The 13,474-nt window shown below is 40.4% G+C and overlaps 1 protein-coding gene and 1 long non-coding RNA gene across 3 annotated transcripts; one reads left to right on the plus strand and one right to left on the minus strand.

The window, feature by feature from the left end:
* Positions 1–96: 96 nt before the first annotated feature.
* Positions 97–12,529, minus strand: LOC148409524 (carnitine O-palmitoyltransferase 1, liver isoform). Of its 2 annotated transcripts, none has more exons than XM_088439764.1 (19): positions 12,362–12,529; positions 10,494–10,646; positions 9,407–9,546; positions 7,998–8,169; positions 7,713–7,814; positions 7,451–7,588; positions 7,212–7,289; positions 6,768–6,875; positions 5,926–6,010; positions 5,195–5,390; positions 4,914–5,102; positions 4,150–4,255; positions 3,958–4,074; positions 3,380–3,544; positions 3,171–3,299; positions 2,218–2,373; positions 2,017–2,130; positions 1,634–1,726; positions 97–1,545 (listed from the first exon to the last, which is right to left on the minus strand). In XM_088439764.1, the coding sequence occupies exons 2-19, from the start codon at positions 10,632–10,634 to the stop codon at positions 1,420–1,422; spliced, it is 2,355 nt and encodes a 784-aa protein (XP_088295890.1). In that variant the 5' UTR covers positions 10,635–10,646; positions 12,362–12,529; the 3' UTR covers positions 97–1,419. The 2 variants fall into 2 exon arrangements, with proteins under 2 accessions (XP_088295890.1, XP_088295889.1); XM_088439763.1 differs by lacking the exon at positions 5,926–6,010 and adding an exon at positions 6,345–6,432.
* LOC148409525 (uncharacterized) lies at positions 11,930–13,307 on the plus strand. Its single transcript, XR_015868473.1, has 2 exons — positions 11,930–12,558; positions 12,682–13,307. It is a non-coding gene; the product is annotated as an uncharacterized LOC148409525 (long non-coding RNA).
* The last annotated feature ends 167 nt before the right edge of the window (positions 13,308–13,474 follow it).

Here is a 13,474-nt window from a genome sequence, read left to right on the forward strand (position 1 = left end):
TTTGCTGTAGAAGAACATGACATGACAATCACTTCTTTCTTATACAATGTCTTGATGTTAACGTTTAATATAGCGTTAAAAAGCAATATGACAATCTCAGTGGGCTTGTTGTGAAACAAAGACCAAGACAACAAGGAGTTTATTTCCATGTTTAACTTTTTAACACTAATTCCACTTCTGACCTGCACATGTCAAAAAAAAAAACAAAAAAAAAAACATGTTTGCATTGTTATGGTGCTTTTAGAGAATCGAAGAGAGAAAAAGAAAACATTGATACATACAAGGTGTGAACGTGCTTAACCATCATTGAAAATGCCCGTGCGCATTTAAAACACAAAAGCCTTTGGCATATAGAGAACCACAATTATTTTAACTATAGTGCAAGGCAAAATGTTTTAAGTGAAGGAATGTTTCAGGTGCTTTCCTGGTTATGTACAGTAACAATCAAAACATTGGAAACACCCTCTAATTGAGTGTTATGTTTTTTTCCCATTAAAATTGTCCTGAATTAAGTATTTGACATTACGAAGAAATATTGATGGTGCTACCTGCTAAAAAAACCATGTTAATCAAAATAAAATAGAATTTAGATTCTGCAAAGAAGGCCCATTTTTACCAGGGTACATGTGGAACATTTGGCCGATAAAGTGCTACATAAAAAAAGTTGTCGTTTTTTCAGCGAGCTTTATGACGCTGCTTTATGACCTCAAATGCCTTTTTTTCCACAGCTGTGCATTTTCAACCTTTAAGAGTCTGAATTTATTGACTTCTTAACTCATTCAATACCAGGGATGTATTTTCACGTTTTTTTTTTTTTAAATAGTCCGGACATTCAACCGCAGACACTTAAGTATCAATTTAATACTTTATCTGGAGATAAATGTCCTTAATACACTTAAGTATCAATATAATACTTAAGTACCTGGGATTTAATCTCCGGACTCTTGAAAAACGTGAACATGCGTCCCTGGCATTGAGTGAGTTAAGGTGTGCGAGATCATTAGAATTAGAAGATGTTTCCAAACTTTTGACTAGCTCTGTATGTCAATGTGTGTATGTGTGCGTTGTCAACTTGTTACTGCACAACGTTGAGGCAAACAGAACTGCAAATACTCAGCGCATTCAATGGTATCAAAACATAAACGTGCCCATGTACAGAAAAAAAAAGTGTATATCAATTGTTGAAATAAATATAACTTGAAAAAAAAAGTATTAATCCTTAGTGAAACTGAATGACACCCTGGCAAATTTATAAATGTATGTAGTAAAAACATCAGCTCCTCCCCTTGCCGTCGTTTGATCTGGCTGCTTATTGGCTTATTCAATTCCTCCTCAACATGAGAATGTGTCCCTCAATCATTAATGTTGGTTAAAACATCTTCCCTTCAAGGATCCCTTTACTCCCTCCGGACCAAGAGTCTACAGGTTTTTCTTGACCTCGGGCCGACTCTCCTCGGTTTTGCTGGGTTCTTTCTGGCCGGGGCTCATCAGCTCCAGCAGATCGTGCAAGGCTTTTGTGATCTGAGCGCCGAACTTATGAGCGTCCTAGAAAGGATACAAAAAAAAAAGAAAAAGAGTGAATGGCTTTTACCATCAGCTCTAAATTGGATCTCATGAGAGGTTGCGAACTCACGGTGTCGGGACAGGAGTGCTTGCAGGAGATGTGGAAATTGATCAGGCTCTCTCCCACAATGTAGTACGACACCCCATAGCCGTCATCAGCCACCTGAAAGGACAAATACACAACTTATATCTTGATAAAAAAATTAAAAAGTAAAGCTAGACTGCACTATATGTACTTGAAGGGTCCAAAAAGAATATTATGGAGGTCAGGGCCAACAGTTTGAAATCTAGTTTGGTTATTAATTTTATTTCTGCTTTTACTCTATTAACGAGTCATCAATGACCTGTAATATACCTGTATTTTTTTATGGGCCAGCCAGAGTCGGGGGGTCCTCAGGCCTTAAAATGTCTAATCTAGACCCAAATGAGTCCATGAGATAAAGTAACACCAACCGGACCAAAGCCTCCTCCGCAGGAAATGTACTCTGGGTGGTTGACGAGGTCAAACAGCTCCACCTGCTGGATGGACGTCTGACTGGTGGACAATCTCCAGGGCTCGGACAAAACCTGAAAGAAAACGCAAGACTTTTGGATCAGTACGACAGATTGCAATGATGGAAAGGTTTAAAAAAATATAAAATAAAATAAAAATACCTCTTTCAGGAAAGGCGACTCTACTCCGAGGTACTGGGACACGACGTAGAGGCAAAAAAGGTGTCGGTCGATGCCGGCGCCGGTCATCGCCATGCGGTAAAGGTTCTGGTGCTTTTCGGATGCAGCACGGAACAGACGCTTGCACACGTCTGCTGACTGGTGGAGAAACAACAAATTTGGCATAATCTTATATATGGATTTTTTTTTTCCTCTCTCAATATTGTGATTTCAATTTAGTATGTGACTACCATTCCTCTTGAGTTATTTTTACAAACACCAACAAATTAATCTGTACCATAACAGACGATATCAGATTTACTATACATTGTTGTTTTGGTCTTATAGGTTAGATTCCGGCTAAAAATGTGCTACATTGCTACGTTGATTTGAATTTGATCAATTTGTCAGCCCTAGGTGGAATTCCAGTCAAATAACTTAAATTGAAGACATTAGTCATTAGTAAGAGTTGACTTGACACATTTATACTACAGTGGTACAACCGTTTGGTTATTTTTCTTGCATTTTTTCAATTTGCAATTTTATCAAAATAATTAAATAAATAATTTGCAGATTTCAGTTACCCCTGGTATTTTTGGAAACCTAACCGCCGTACAAGGGACACTGTACAGATTAGTACATTTTTAAGATAGCGTGTAAAGACAGTATGCTACATCAACTTGGAGTTAACTAAATTTACATTCGCACAAAACAAAAAGTTTCGCAAAAATCTTCAGGTAATTACCACATTGCCACAAGATGGCCGCAGAGCACTTTTTTTCAATTATACAAAGATATGTGACTAAAAAGAACGCCTTCTTCTCACTTTGACATAGTTCCTTGGACCCAAGATGTCACAAGACGGCGCCAGAAGAATATTTGGGACGTATATATTTGGCGTCACGGAGCTTGACAAGCTTAGTAATGACATGCACATATATGATCCCCAATCTCACCTCTCCACCTTCGAATGCTTTCACAAAGGCACTGCTCTCATTGGTGCAGGAGCGAACCGTCTCGGTCCTGCCTTCCCTGAACAGACGTGTCATGGAGGCCTCATAGGTCAGGCAAAACGTTTTCCGATTCTGTGACAACACAAGTAATGTTCGTCAGATGTACAGCAGCCAAAGTTGAGGATACCTCAACTAGCGTTAGCGTTCCTCACCCTGAAGTACGCCAACTGAAGAGCCAACTGGATGAAAGCATCGGGACTGACTCGACACTTTTTGATCTTTCCCTTGCCGAAGTCTCGGAAAGATATCACGTGGAAGTCGATGTCGTCGGCCAGGGCTTGGGCCACTGCCAGGGACTGAGAGATTTGCTCCTCGCACTGAGACGTACAAAAATCATAACAGGACTATCAGAAGGGATCACCAAACCTTTTGCAACTGGGAGCTACTTCTGTGGTACTGAGTGACACAAAAATGAAGGCAATAAGTTTGGGTGCATCCTATATAACTTAATGATGAGGTTTTTCTTTTATTATTCGACAAATATGTAATTTACGGCTATGAACACAAGAATATATGAAGGAGGATGAGATTTAATCTGTTTTGCTATGGTTTTTATGGTTGCCAAACGGTTGGTGTGTTTTAAACACAGTAACATAGAAAATACTAGAATTGGACACAGGTGCGTGACTGTGCATCCTATTTTGAGGAAATTTCAGTAATGTGCAATATATGGATAAAAAACACCCTCCATAGAGGCATTTAGAGGAATAGTTGTATGAGACCAACCTACCTCTGGAGGTATTTTCCAGGTCAGTTTCAGAGGTTCTGGTAGCGATGGGTCCACATCTCCTTTGCAATGACCTTCGCTGTTGTAACCGAGCTGGAAACAGTCGGTGGCCACGACAAACTGAGAGCAAAAGTCAATTTAGAAATCGACGGCATGCAGATGCATCAACAGGTTCGAAGATGATCCACCGCTCACCTCCCATAGGTGTGCGATGACCGGCGCGTCGGCCCAGGAGTGTTCCGCGTTGATACCGCTCTTACCGTTCTTGAAGAAGACCACTGAAAACGATTTATCGAACCACCTGTGTGAGAGAAGACAAAAGATGGATGATGTGGGGAAAATAAAGAAAGGATTTCTCAGGAGATGTACAAAATACAACACATGGACCATTTGCTTAGAATAATTAACCATTACAGTGGTTCTCAAACATTTTTCAGTCTTGTGATTTTTTTTTCCAGTCAAATGCCACCTATTGGTGCCATCTATGTCTGAGAACTACATTTGAGTATTTTGTTCAGCAACTCTAAAAGATGTGAAGTGTCTAAGATCAGTTTTATTTTTGGCTTATCTGCTAGAAAATCACTAATTAAAATGCACTTCTGTAAAAGTTAACAAAATAAAGGCAAACCATGTTTCGCATAGGAGCCACTATAACACAATGTAGCATTAGCTGCTTCACCTTCCAATTAACTTGCTTTTAGTTTGAAAAGAAAATTACCTGTCCCTGTGGCGGTAATTTGATTTTCTGCAGAAAGGGTTAAGATTAAATGTATTTTTTCTTGAGAACTACTAGAACTACTACGGGCTAGTACTACAAACATTGCTATGCTGTGCATACATTACAAAAAAAATAATAATAAACTTATATGTTTACATACAGTGGAATAAAAAGATGAAGAATGCAAAGCAACCTTGATAGATTTTTTTTCCCCCCGTTTTTTTCTTTAGATGACAACTACCTGTCATAACATTTGCCGTGCAATAAGCACTTAGCATAGCGGTCCAGACTCCCCGACGGGTCCTCTGCCATCATGCCCTGCTCCTGGTCGTCAAAGGCCACAAAGAATGCGGCTTTCTCGATGCAGTCCAGTGAGCGCTTGTTGGTCCCACTGCTGAAGTACTTGGTCCTGGCTTGCGCCCACGGAATCCTAGAGTAAACAGCAACATTTGAGAAACAAAAATATACTTTCTCTTACATCTTTTGTGATTTCAAAAGAAAGGAGGTGCTTATCAGACCGACCTGTCGCCGGCGGTTAGAGCGCCAAGTTTCGCTTCTCCCGTGCAGGGTGGCGAAGGGTCATCAAGGATCCTCTGAATCTGGAATTCGATCTCCCTTGGGGACAGCAGTCTGCCCGCCTGGTACACCCTGAGCCGAAAGTAGCGTCCTCTGTGGTATATGGCTACATAGTCGCTGTCCTGCCAGTGCTGCACGGTGTCTTCAGGAGGCAAAATGGGCAGACGTTATCTATTTGATACGATACTTTGTGAAGTTTTTAAAGTGTTGCTTGTGTGTAGATTTATTCAAGCTTTTGAGTTTATTGAAGTTGGCAGTGCGGCCGCCTCTTTCGTATCGGGATCCGTCTATTTAGGGCCGCATTCCGCATGGCCGGCTTGATTCGGCGCACATTGCTATTTGTGAATGAACAGCTGCGGTTTGCCAAAGCCACAAAATGATTTCATTTACAGGGAAACTCGCAACAGCATCTGAAGGACAGTTTGGAATTTCCCAGCAGAAGTGCCAGCATATTTGAGAGGAGTCCATATGAGGAACGGCCTGAGCGAAAGGATGCAATCTGCGCTTTTGGTTTCAGATTACGAATGAATGACATGTAAAAATGCACAGTCCACTTTTAGTTGTCCACTAAAATGACACAAGGTAAAAAGTACACTAATTAGAGGTTGTGTTCTATATCCACACATCTAAATAGAGGGATGGTTCAGTTTGATTAAAAAAAATACTATAAATACTACCTGTTAGTGTTCCAGGGATTCGACATGTGTCAAACATCCTCTCAAACTGATAGGAACAGCAAGGAACTGCAGACCTCAACAACCACTGAGTCAGAGGAAGAAGACGAAGAAGTACGGCCCGCAGCAACGCCGGTGAGAAAAACGAAATGAAAACCCAAGAGAATGGGGTGGAAAAATAAACCGAGTGGAAATGAGAGAAGATGATGTGCGGGCAGATAAGAAAACAGGAAGTTAGTTAACAACCGCACTGACAGAGCTTGATGGGATGAAAGGGAACAGGTGAAGGATGACGGGACTCAACTTTCAATGCTATACATCTGGACAAGAGGCCACTTTGAGGGGATGTTGACACAATATGTGCAGGCATGTGTGCAAGTGTGCGTCTGTCTGTGTGTGCGTGTCCATGTCTGTCTCTTTACCCGTCTCCTCTCCAGGAGTGCGTGTGGTGTTGAACATCCTCTCACACTGAGCTGCACAAAGAGGAATGACAGTGCCGGGTATACGACTCTGAGAGGCCAGGGATTGGAGGGGGGGGGGGGGGGGTCAGAGGGAAGGGAGAATGGAGGGGTGGGGGACATACAGTCAAAAAAAAGACAATAAGAACGTAAAATACAGTAAAATGGAGGCAGAGGTGGGGTATGAGAACATGAGGAGCCTTGGCATGCACCTAAAAACTAAACTTAAGGAGCTGCGCGCTATGTCATAAGATTCCACACATTGATGGATGTACATGATTAAAAAAAAAAAAATCCCCTTGTCAATGGTGCCTCAAACATGATTTAAAGTGCATTCAAAGGAATCACAGCAATTCTTGTTGCCTTAGCAACAGTGCCTTAACTCACAGGCTTGAGCTCTTCTCTGTTGAGTTTGCGACGGTACAGGAACATTGCGTGGATAATGTTACCGGCTCTGGCTGCCTGGATGGGTGTGGGGGTTACATACAGGAAGTCCTTGGGGGAGAGAAAAGGCAGAGAGAGGAAGTCAGGAGATTCACACGTCCCAATGATAGTTGCAAGGACTTTCACATTGGAACTATAGGTACCCAAAATACAAAAACCCAAATAACACAGCACACGCACAAAAAAATACATAGGTCCATAAACTGCAGCATTACAAAATCAATACGACTTCTTAATCGGGAAAAACATACAAAATAATGGCATGATGCCAGCAAACATTTTGAGTGGTGAAAAAAATATACACTTTAAAAGCAAAACCATTTATGAGTCAATTACTGCAATTTAAAAAAAATAAATAGAATATATTGGTACCAAAAGGGTAAATACCATGCCGTAATAGTTACTGTTGACCATAATGGGGCTCCTCCCTCGCAAATAGACGTATTCCTCCCACCAGTCGCTGACCTAAAACACATCACAGTGAGAAATCTAATAATACAACCATTGCCTGCTGAGTCAGCCTAAATAATGCAAGACAGAAACACTGAAAGGCATACATTGTTAACGACGTTTTCCGAAGCGGAAGTTGCTTTCTGAAGTACGGCTTCGGAAATTCGGTTACTCACATAGTTGGCGGCCCAGAGTGATTTGAGTTTGAGGTACCACTGCAGGCGATTTCCAAGGCGGCTCTCAAATTCGCCGGCCAGTTTGGTCATCCGCTCGTACTGGCTGTCGTCCATCAGCGGGCGCACTGACTCCAAATACTGAACAGGAAAGAGGCCGCATAGAGGTAGACATACCAGAGTAGGTGACAAGTGAAAAAAAAAAACGGTACAACTGACGTATAAAATGATGACAAAGCAATCTGCTCGCAACTTGGCAACCTACCCTCTTGACCGTGTCCTTGATGGCCGGCAGAGGCAGGTTTGGCAACGAGCCCTGGTAACTGTAGAGCAGAGGCTTTCTGCCAGAGAAGATGCGCACCAGTGCCTGGCATATGGACACAAAATTACAAAAGTACTTCAAAACAACAGTTCATTTGGTGAAAGCTGTGTTTGGGAGCACTGGGGCGTATAAACGAGTACATCAACAAGAACACTCATTCCCTTTATCTTGTGCTGTGCTGTGAGGAGGTGCGGAGGGGGGAAAAAATGCAGGAAACGAGCAACTGACCACCCAGACTTTGGTGGTGGTGGACATCTTGCCATGCTGCTCGAAGATCCAGCGGTGGTAGGAGAGGAGCTGCTTGAGGCACAGGCGCATAGTGAAGATGAGCAGGAGCCACAGTAGAGTGCTGAAGAGCACCGCCGAAACCACCGTCTGACATTGGGTGCTCATGGACTGGCTGTGAGAGAGGAGCATAAACAAACATGGGAAACTGCTGAAGAACATGTACAAATTTGCTATACAATACCAGTAAATACACTGATGTAAAAGAGGCATGCACATTGCCAATCATCTTAAATCATCTAACAAAGGGGGGCAAACGGGGCAGAATATGATTGGCTGATTGCAGTGGACTGATCAACCTGAAAATAATGAAAATTAAAATTACTAAGAAGCCAATTGCTGCTTTTTTTTAACCTTCTTGCCATGGATGGAGGATAAACCCAGATATAAGCATCACTCTGAAGGACAGAACATGTTTGCGAGATGGCTCACAAAACGCGACTTCAAAGAAGCAAACATGCTTTTTTTAATCAATGGGACATATTTATGCTCATGCTAGTCAAACGAATGTGCTTTTCATATCATTTTAAAGGTCACAAGTTTTTTTCCAAAGCTTCATGCGCCCCAAAGTGGACATTTGTAGAAATGCGGGGCAGTTTTTATAATACAGTAATAGGATAGTGATACAATATCCCCAATACTTGCAGAGTTGACTGAACAAGCCACCTCTTTGAGAATAATTATTGTGAATCTCGGACTATAAGCCGCTACTTTTTTTCTTACGCTTTGAAATCTGCAGTTTATCGTTCAGTGTGGCTTATCTACATTTTTTTTTTTCTTACTAGCCACTGGAGGGAAATCTCGCAGAAAACAGAGACAGAAAAAGACACAATGAGAGTCTTGATTTTTAACTGCTATTTTACATACCATTAGGGGGCATTCTTCACCAGTAGATGCAAATAGGCTTGTTACTGCTATGTTGGTGCAGTATTCTAATAATCAGTGTAAAGGAATGAAGGTATGTTGAAAATATGTTGGTGCTGCTCTTATTTCTAAGAAGGTATGATGTTGCTGTATCAAGGCAATTTGAAAAAAAAGCCTGTATTTAAAGCTTTTTTGTTTAAAAATAGTGTGTCCAGTGGCGGAAAAATTACAGCTGTGATTTTAATACCGTGATACTGATGATATTTGTACTCAGCATTATCACACTGTCAGAATCTAATATCGGTTCATGCCTACTTATTAACTGCCAAAAGCAGCTTAAGTTGAGAATCAAAACAATCAGCAGCAAGTTTGAGTTGTGTCATTTCAAATCACTGCAAACAACATTTCTACACATGAGCACATTTTAATGCTAAAAGCATATTAAAGGGCCGCGTGTGCCCACTGGAGTGTGTGTGGTGTTATTTTACCTGACTGGCAGGTGCTCTTGTATCTTGGCTATGAGTCCCATGGAGGGGTCAGAGCGAGTATACATAGTGGCCAGGATGGCGATGACCACAAAGAGCCAGGAGGATGGGCTGGCGGGATACACTCCTGTGATCACGCTGTTCTATTTATCATGGGGAGAGAGGAAAAGATTGATTGCAAATCCGATTCCATCCGCTTTTCAGTCACTCCGTTACATTATTTACATAATGAATAAATTACAATGTTTACAAATTCACTTTTTGCATGTGTGATGGACATGAGCTCCAAACTAGGAGGGTAACATTGTCTATACACTCTAAGTGTGCGATGCAGCATAACATTAGTTATTGATTTTATTTTATTTTTTTATTCATGCAAGCAAGGCAATTGAAAACACATTGTCATGAGGGCTAATATCAGAAATTTGGGACATAGACGTTATAATCAATACTGCTTTTTTTGGCTGATATTAGACTGATATTTAAAATGGTACAACGGTAAATATTTATTGATTGTAACATAATATATCAATAAAATTTAAAAGGCAAGATCCCGATAAATAATTTAAAAAATGTAAATGTAAAATCCACTCATTTTTTCTCATGCTTTCAACCATAAAAATTCTAAAATTAATGACTTAATTCTCTTAAAATATTGCAGTTTGCTAAAAAAATATACAATTTTTGTTCTTGAAAGAAAATGTTACTACTAGTTTATTACCGTAATAACGTACTATGGATTTTATAACAAAAAAATATTTATTCGTTGCAGTTATGTCATGATATATCAATTTTTAATGGGCTCAAAGGTATGAAAGGGAGTAGTTTTACCGTATCCCCATATGTACCGTAAGCATGCAGTTTTTCATATGATACAACATAACCTATTGGAACTTTTGTCAACACCTCCAGCACAAATTTATTGATTGACCATGTCCAAAAATGACACGAGTCTGCGGGCCAACAAGCGATCCATTGTAAAAGTTCAAATTTAGTACAAAGGTTTTCCTCTTCTACTTATTAACATATGAAGTAAGCCTGCATGAATGAATCGGTAAACAAGTGATGACCTGCAGCGAGGCGAACATACCTTGAGTCTAATTATCCGCTTCTTCCAGGAGCGGAGGCCTGAGCGGTAGATCTCGGTCAGGGCCTGATGAGACAGCTTCAGATCAATGCCCTCCGGGGTGACGGTGAACTGGAAGGCCACTGCCTGGTGGGCCTCCGCCATGACGACTCTGCGCTGTGTAACAGAAAGAACAAGAGAGGAGGTCGGGGTGATGTTTCCGACAGCGGTTTGAGGCTAAGGAAGATGGCGCTGTGTCATCGGGTGACGATGGCTCAGCTGCGAGCGCGACGTGGGTCACATGGACCTCCCGAAGCAGCTGCTTTTCATACTGGGGATGACCCACTTAATCACGGGATGCTAGGGACTGCATACAAACTGTCAGAACAATAAACAAGGAGATAAATGCTATCCGAAAGCCGAAGGCCACGAAGCCGACGGCTCAACGGTATGGGGAAGTAGCCAAGTGCAAATGCTTTGTTAATAGGGATGGGAATTGTTACTGTTACTAAATACTGCGTGTTAGGGCTAAACTATTTTGGGGGGGAAAAAAATGAAGATTTATAACTCCAAAAATATCCTGGTGTATGTACCTGCCTCAAGCCAAACCAAACCAGTTAGTAGTTGTGGCATAAACAGACCTACACGCTCTCTCACTTTCCAACATCTGTAGGTGTGGCACCAGGAAAAGTTTTTTTTTTTTTTTTTTTTAGGCCAGAACACTCCCTCTTTTGTTTAAATAACTCAAACCACTGGCATCCATTGCCCTTGTGACCTCTTTTGATATTTTGTTTAATTTATTGGTGATCATTACTTGTAATAGTTTTGACATTTAGTAGGAAATGTTCTTATACCCTGCACCCTCCAGACACGTTTGTTGTTAAATGATCAAACATGGGTTTAAAAACAACTTCAAACTTGCAAGAAAAAACTACCAAATGTTTTTAAAAAAGCAGTTCATTTTAACCGTTTAAATAGCAAAAACATGGCAAGAAGGTTGCTCCCTTAGCCAATCAGATTTCATTTGCTCTACAAAACCTTTTTTCCATCCTCGGATTGGTCAGTCTTATCCTGTTATGACAATTGTAACTAACTATTAAATACGTTTGTTTTTGTGTGTTAATAGATTGATATTGACTGACACCTGTTCCAGATTATGCTAAATTGTATTTTCATTTTCAGGTATCTATTATTGTGACGAGGTAGTGGTGACATTAAGAAGTGATTTAAGTGTAATTTCCCACCAAATATTCAAGAACCAAATGTACCCGCCCGTCAATGGTATGCAAGCACTGTGCATTTACTTTCCTATATACCGTTTGGATAATCGTTTGACCCAAATGGAGAACATGAGTAAGCACCACGTTAGTCTAATTCACTTATCCCCAAAACGAAGCACGATTATATAAACGACACAAAGAATCTAAAAAGTTTGAAGTCGTCGTGAACAACGTGTGACGTAACAGAGCGAGTAGTAATTTTGGAGGGTCAGTGGGATTTGCATAACATGCTGCCTTTAAACATTTTCAACGTCAAATATTTCAGAAAAAAAGCTTTTTTGTAGGTATGCATATCCCACATGACCATTAATATGCTTTGAAACGAAAAGGTAGATAACTGAAGCTAGCTAAAAGCTAGTTCCTGTTTTACACTTTGGAACACCTCCTTTCTCATATGGACATTTTCCATTTTTTCAACTTTCGTATTTATGTGTTTAAAGGGGAATTGATGTAGATGTATGTGAGCTAAACGGAGAAAACACCTGCAATCGTCATCGGTCAACGCCGAGTCCATTTGATGAACTGCAACTAGCCCCTTTACTGTAATGTTAGCTCCACTCGTCACGTCAGCCTCACAAAAACACATTTATCACCACGCTCGTGTTGTCATACCTGTTGGCCTTTATGGGGTACAAAACAGAGGAACGGGATCAAATATTTTACTTAGACTTCGACAAGAGCCGTCGTCGGCGTGTGTCCGTGGTCCCAGTCGGCCCTCCTCGGCTGCAATTTGAACAGAACTGTCGCCTTGCTGAATGGAAGCGATGACGCATTCACGGACCATCGGAAATGTTCACATCGTAGAATAGGTTAGTGAGTTCAACTTTTATTTCGTTGCATCAAAGAAAAATAATAATCATTGTATTATCATCAAAAACTTTAAATAATACTACACTTTGCATTTTTGAAAGATATAAATTTTGTTGTTACAGCTCACCATCAACATGTTTGACAGCTCACCATCAACATCTACATTCCACGAAAAGGTTAACCATACTGAACTGTCAATAACATTAATTTATTCATTAAAATAATAAGTGTGATATCGGTTATATGAGCGACAACAGTCCACGAAAATTCCCCAATCCTGTTCAAAGATAATATGTTGTTAAAGGCGTTTTCAGCAAATGTGTTTTTTTAAAAGTGTGCATTTAGCTGGTATACCTCCGCATAGCATAGCAATGTAATGCAGCGGTTCTCAAAGTGGGGTCCGCGGACCCGTCGGCGTCCGTGGCCTGACGGCAGGAGTCGGTGAAATAATTTGGGTTATTAGTAAAAATATAAATATCTGAGATCATTTCATTTTGTATTCAATTGTGAATGTATTCATGACTCTTTAATAAAGCAATCAATTCCACCATTTTAATGTAATTTTAAAAATGTAATCATTTTGAAATTTCTCAAATAGACCTATGTAATTGAGCCAATTTGTGATGAGTATGCGTGCAATTTGCAAAATGTATTTTGTAAACTTCAGTATGGCTTAAAAGTAACAAATATACTTGTTGTCAAATTGAATATGTTGGTGAATAAAAAGGGTTCTTGTGTTTGGCTTAAATGATTTTTTGTTTTTCTTGTTTCCGCAAACATTTGCAAAGTTGGAAAATTAGCTTTCCAATAAGAGGTCCCTGAGTATTTATCTGAAAAAATCTTGTCAGCTTCAAAATGATTAGTAACCCCTGGGTTAATTCTACCTTTTGCCATCAAGTGGATGCGAGTAGTATA

The sequence above is a fragment of the Hippichthys cyanospilos genome, chromosome 17 (genome assembly GCF_059441005.1).
Source record: "Hippichthys cyanospilos isolate Australia breed blue-spotted pipefish chromosome 17, RoL_Hcya_1.0, whole genome shotgun sequence".
NCBI lineage: Eukaryota > Metazoa > Chordata > Actinopteri > Syngnathiformes > Syngnathidae > Hippichthys > Hippichthys cyanospilos.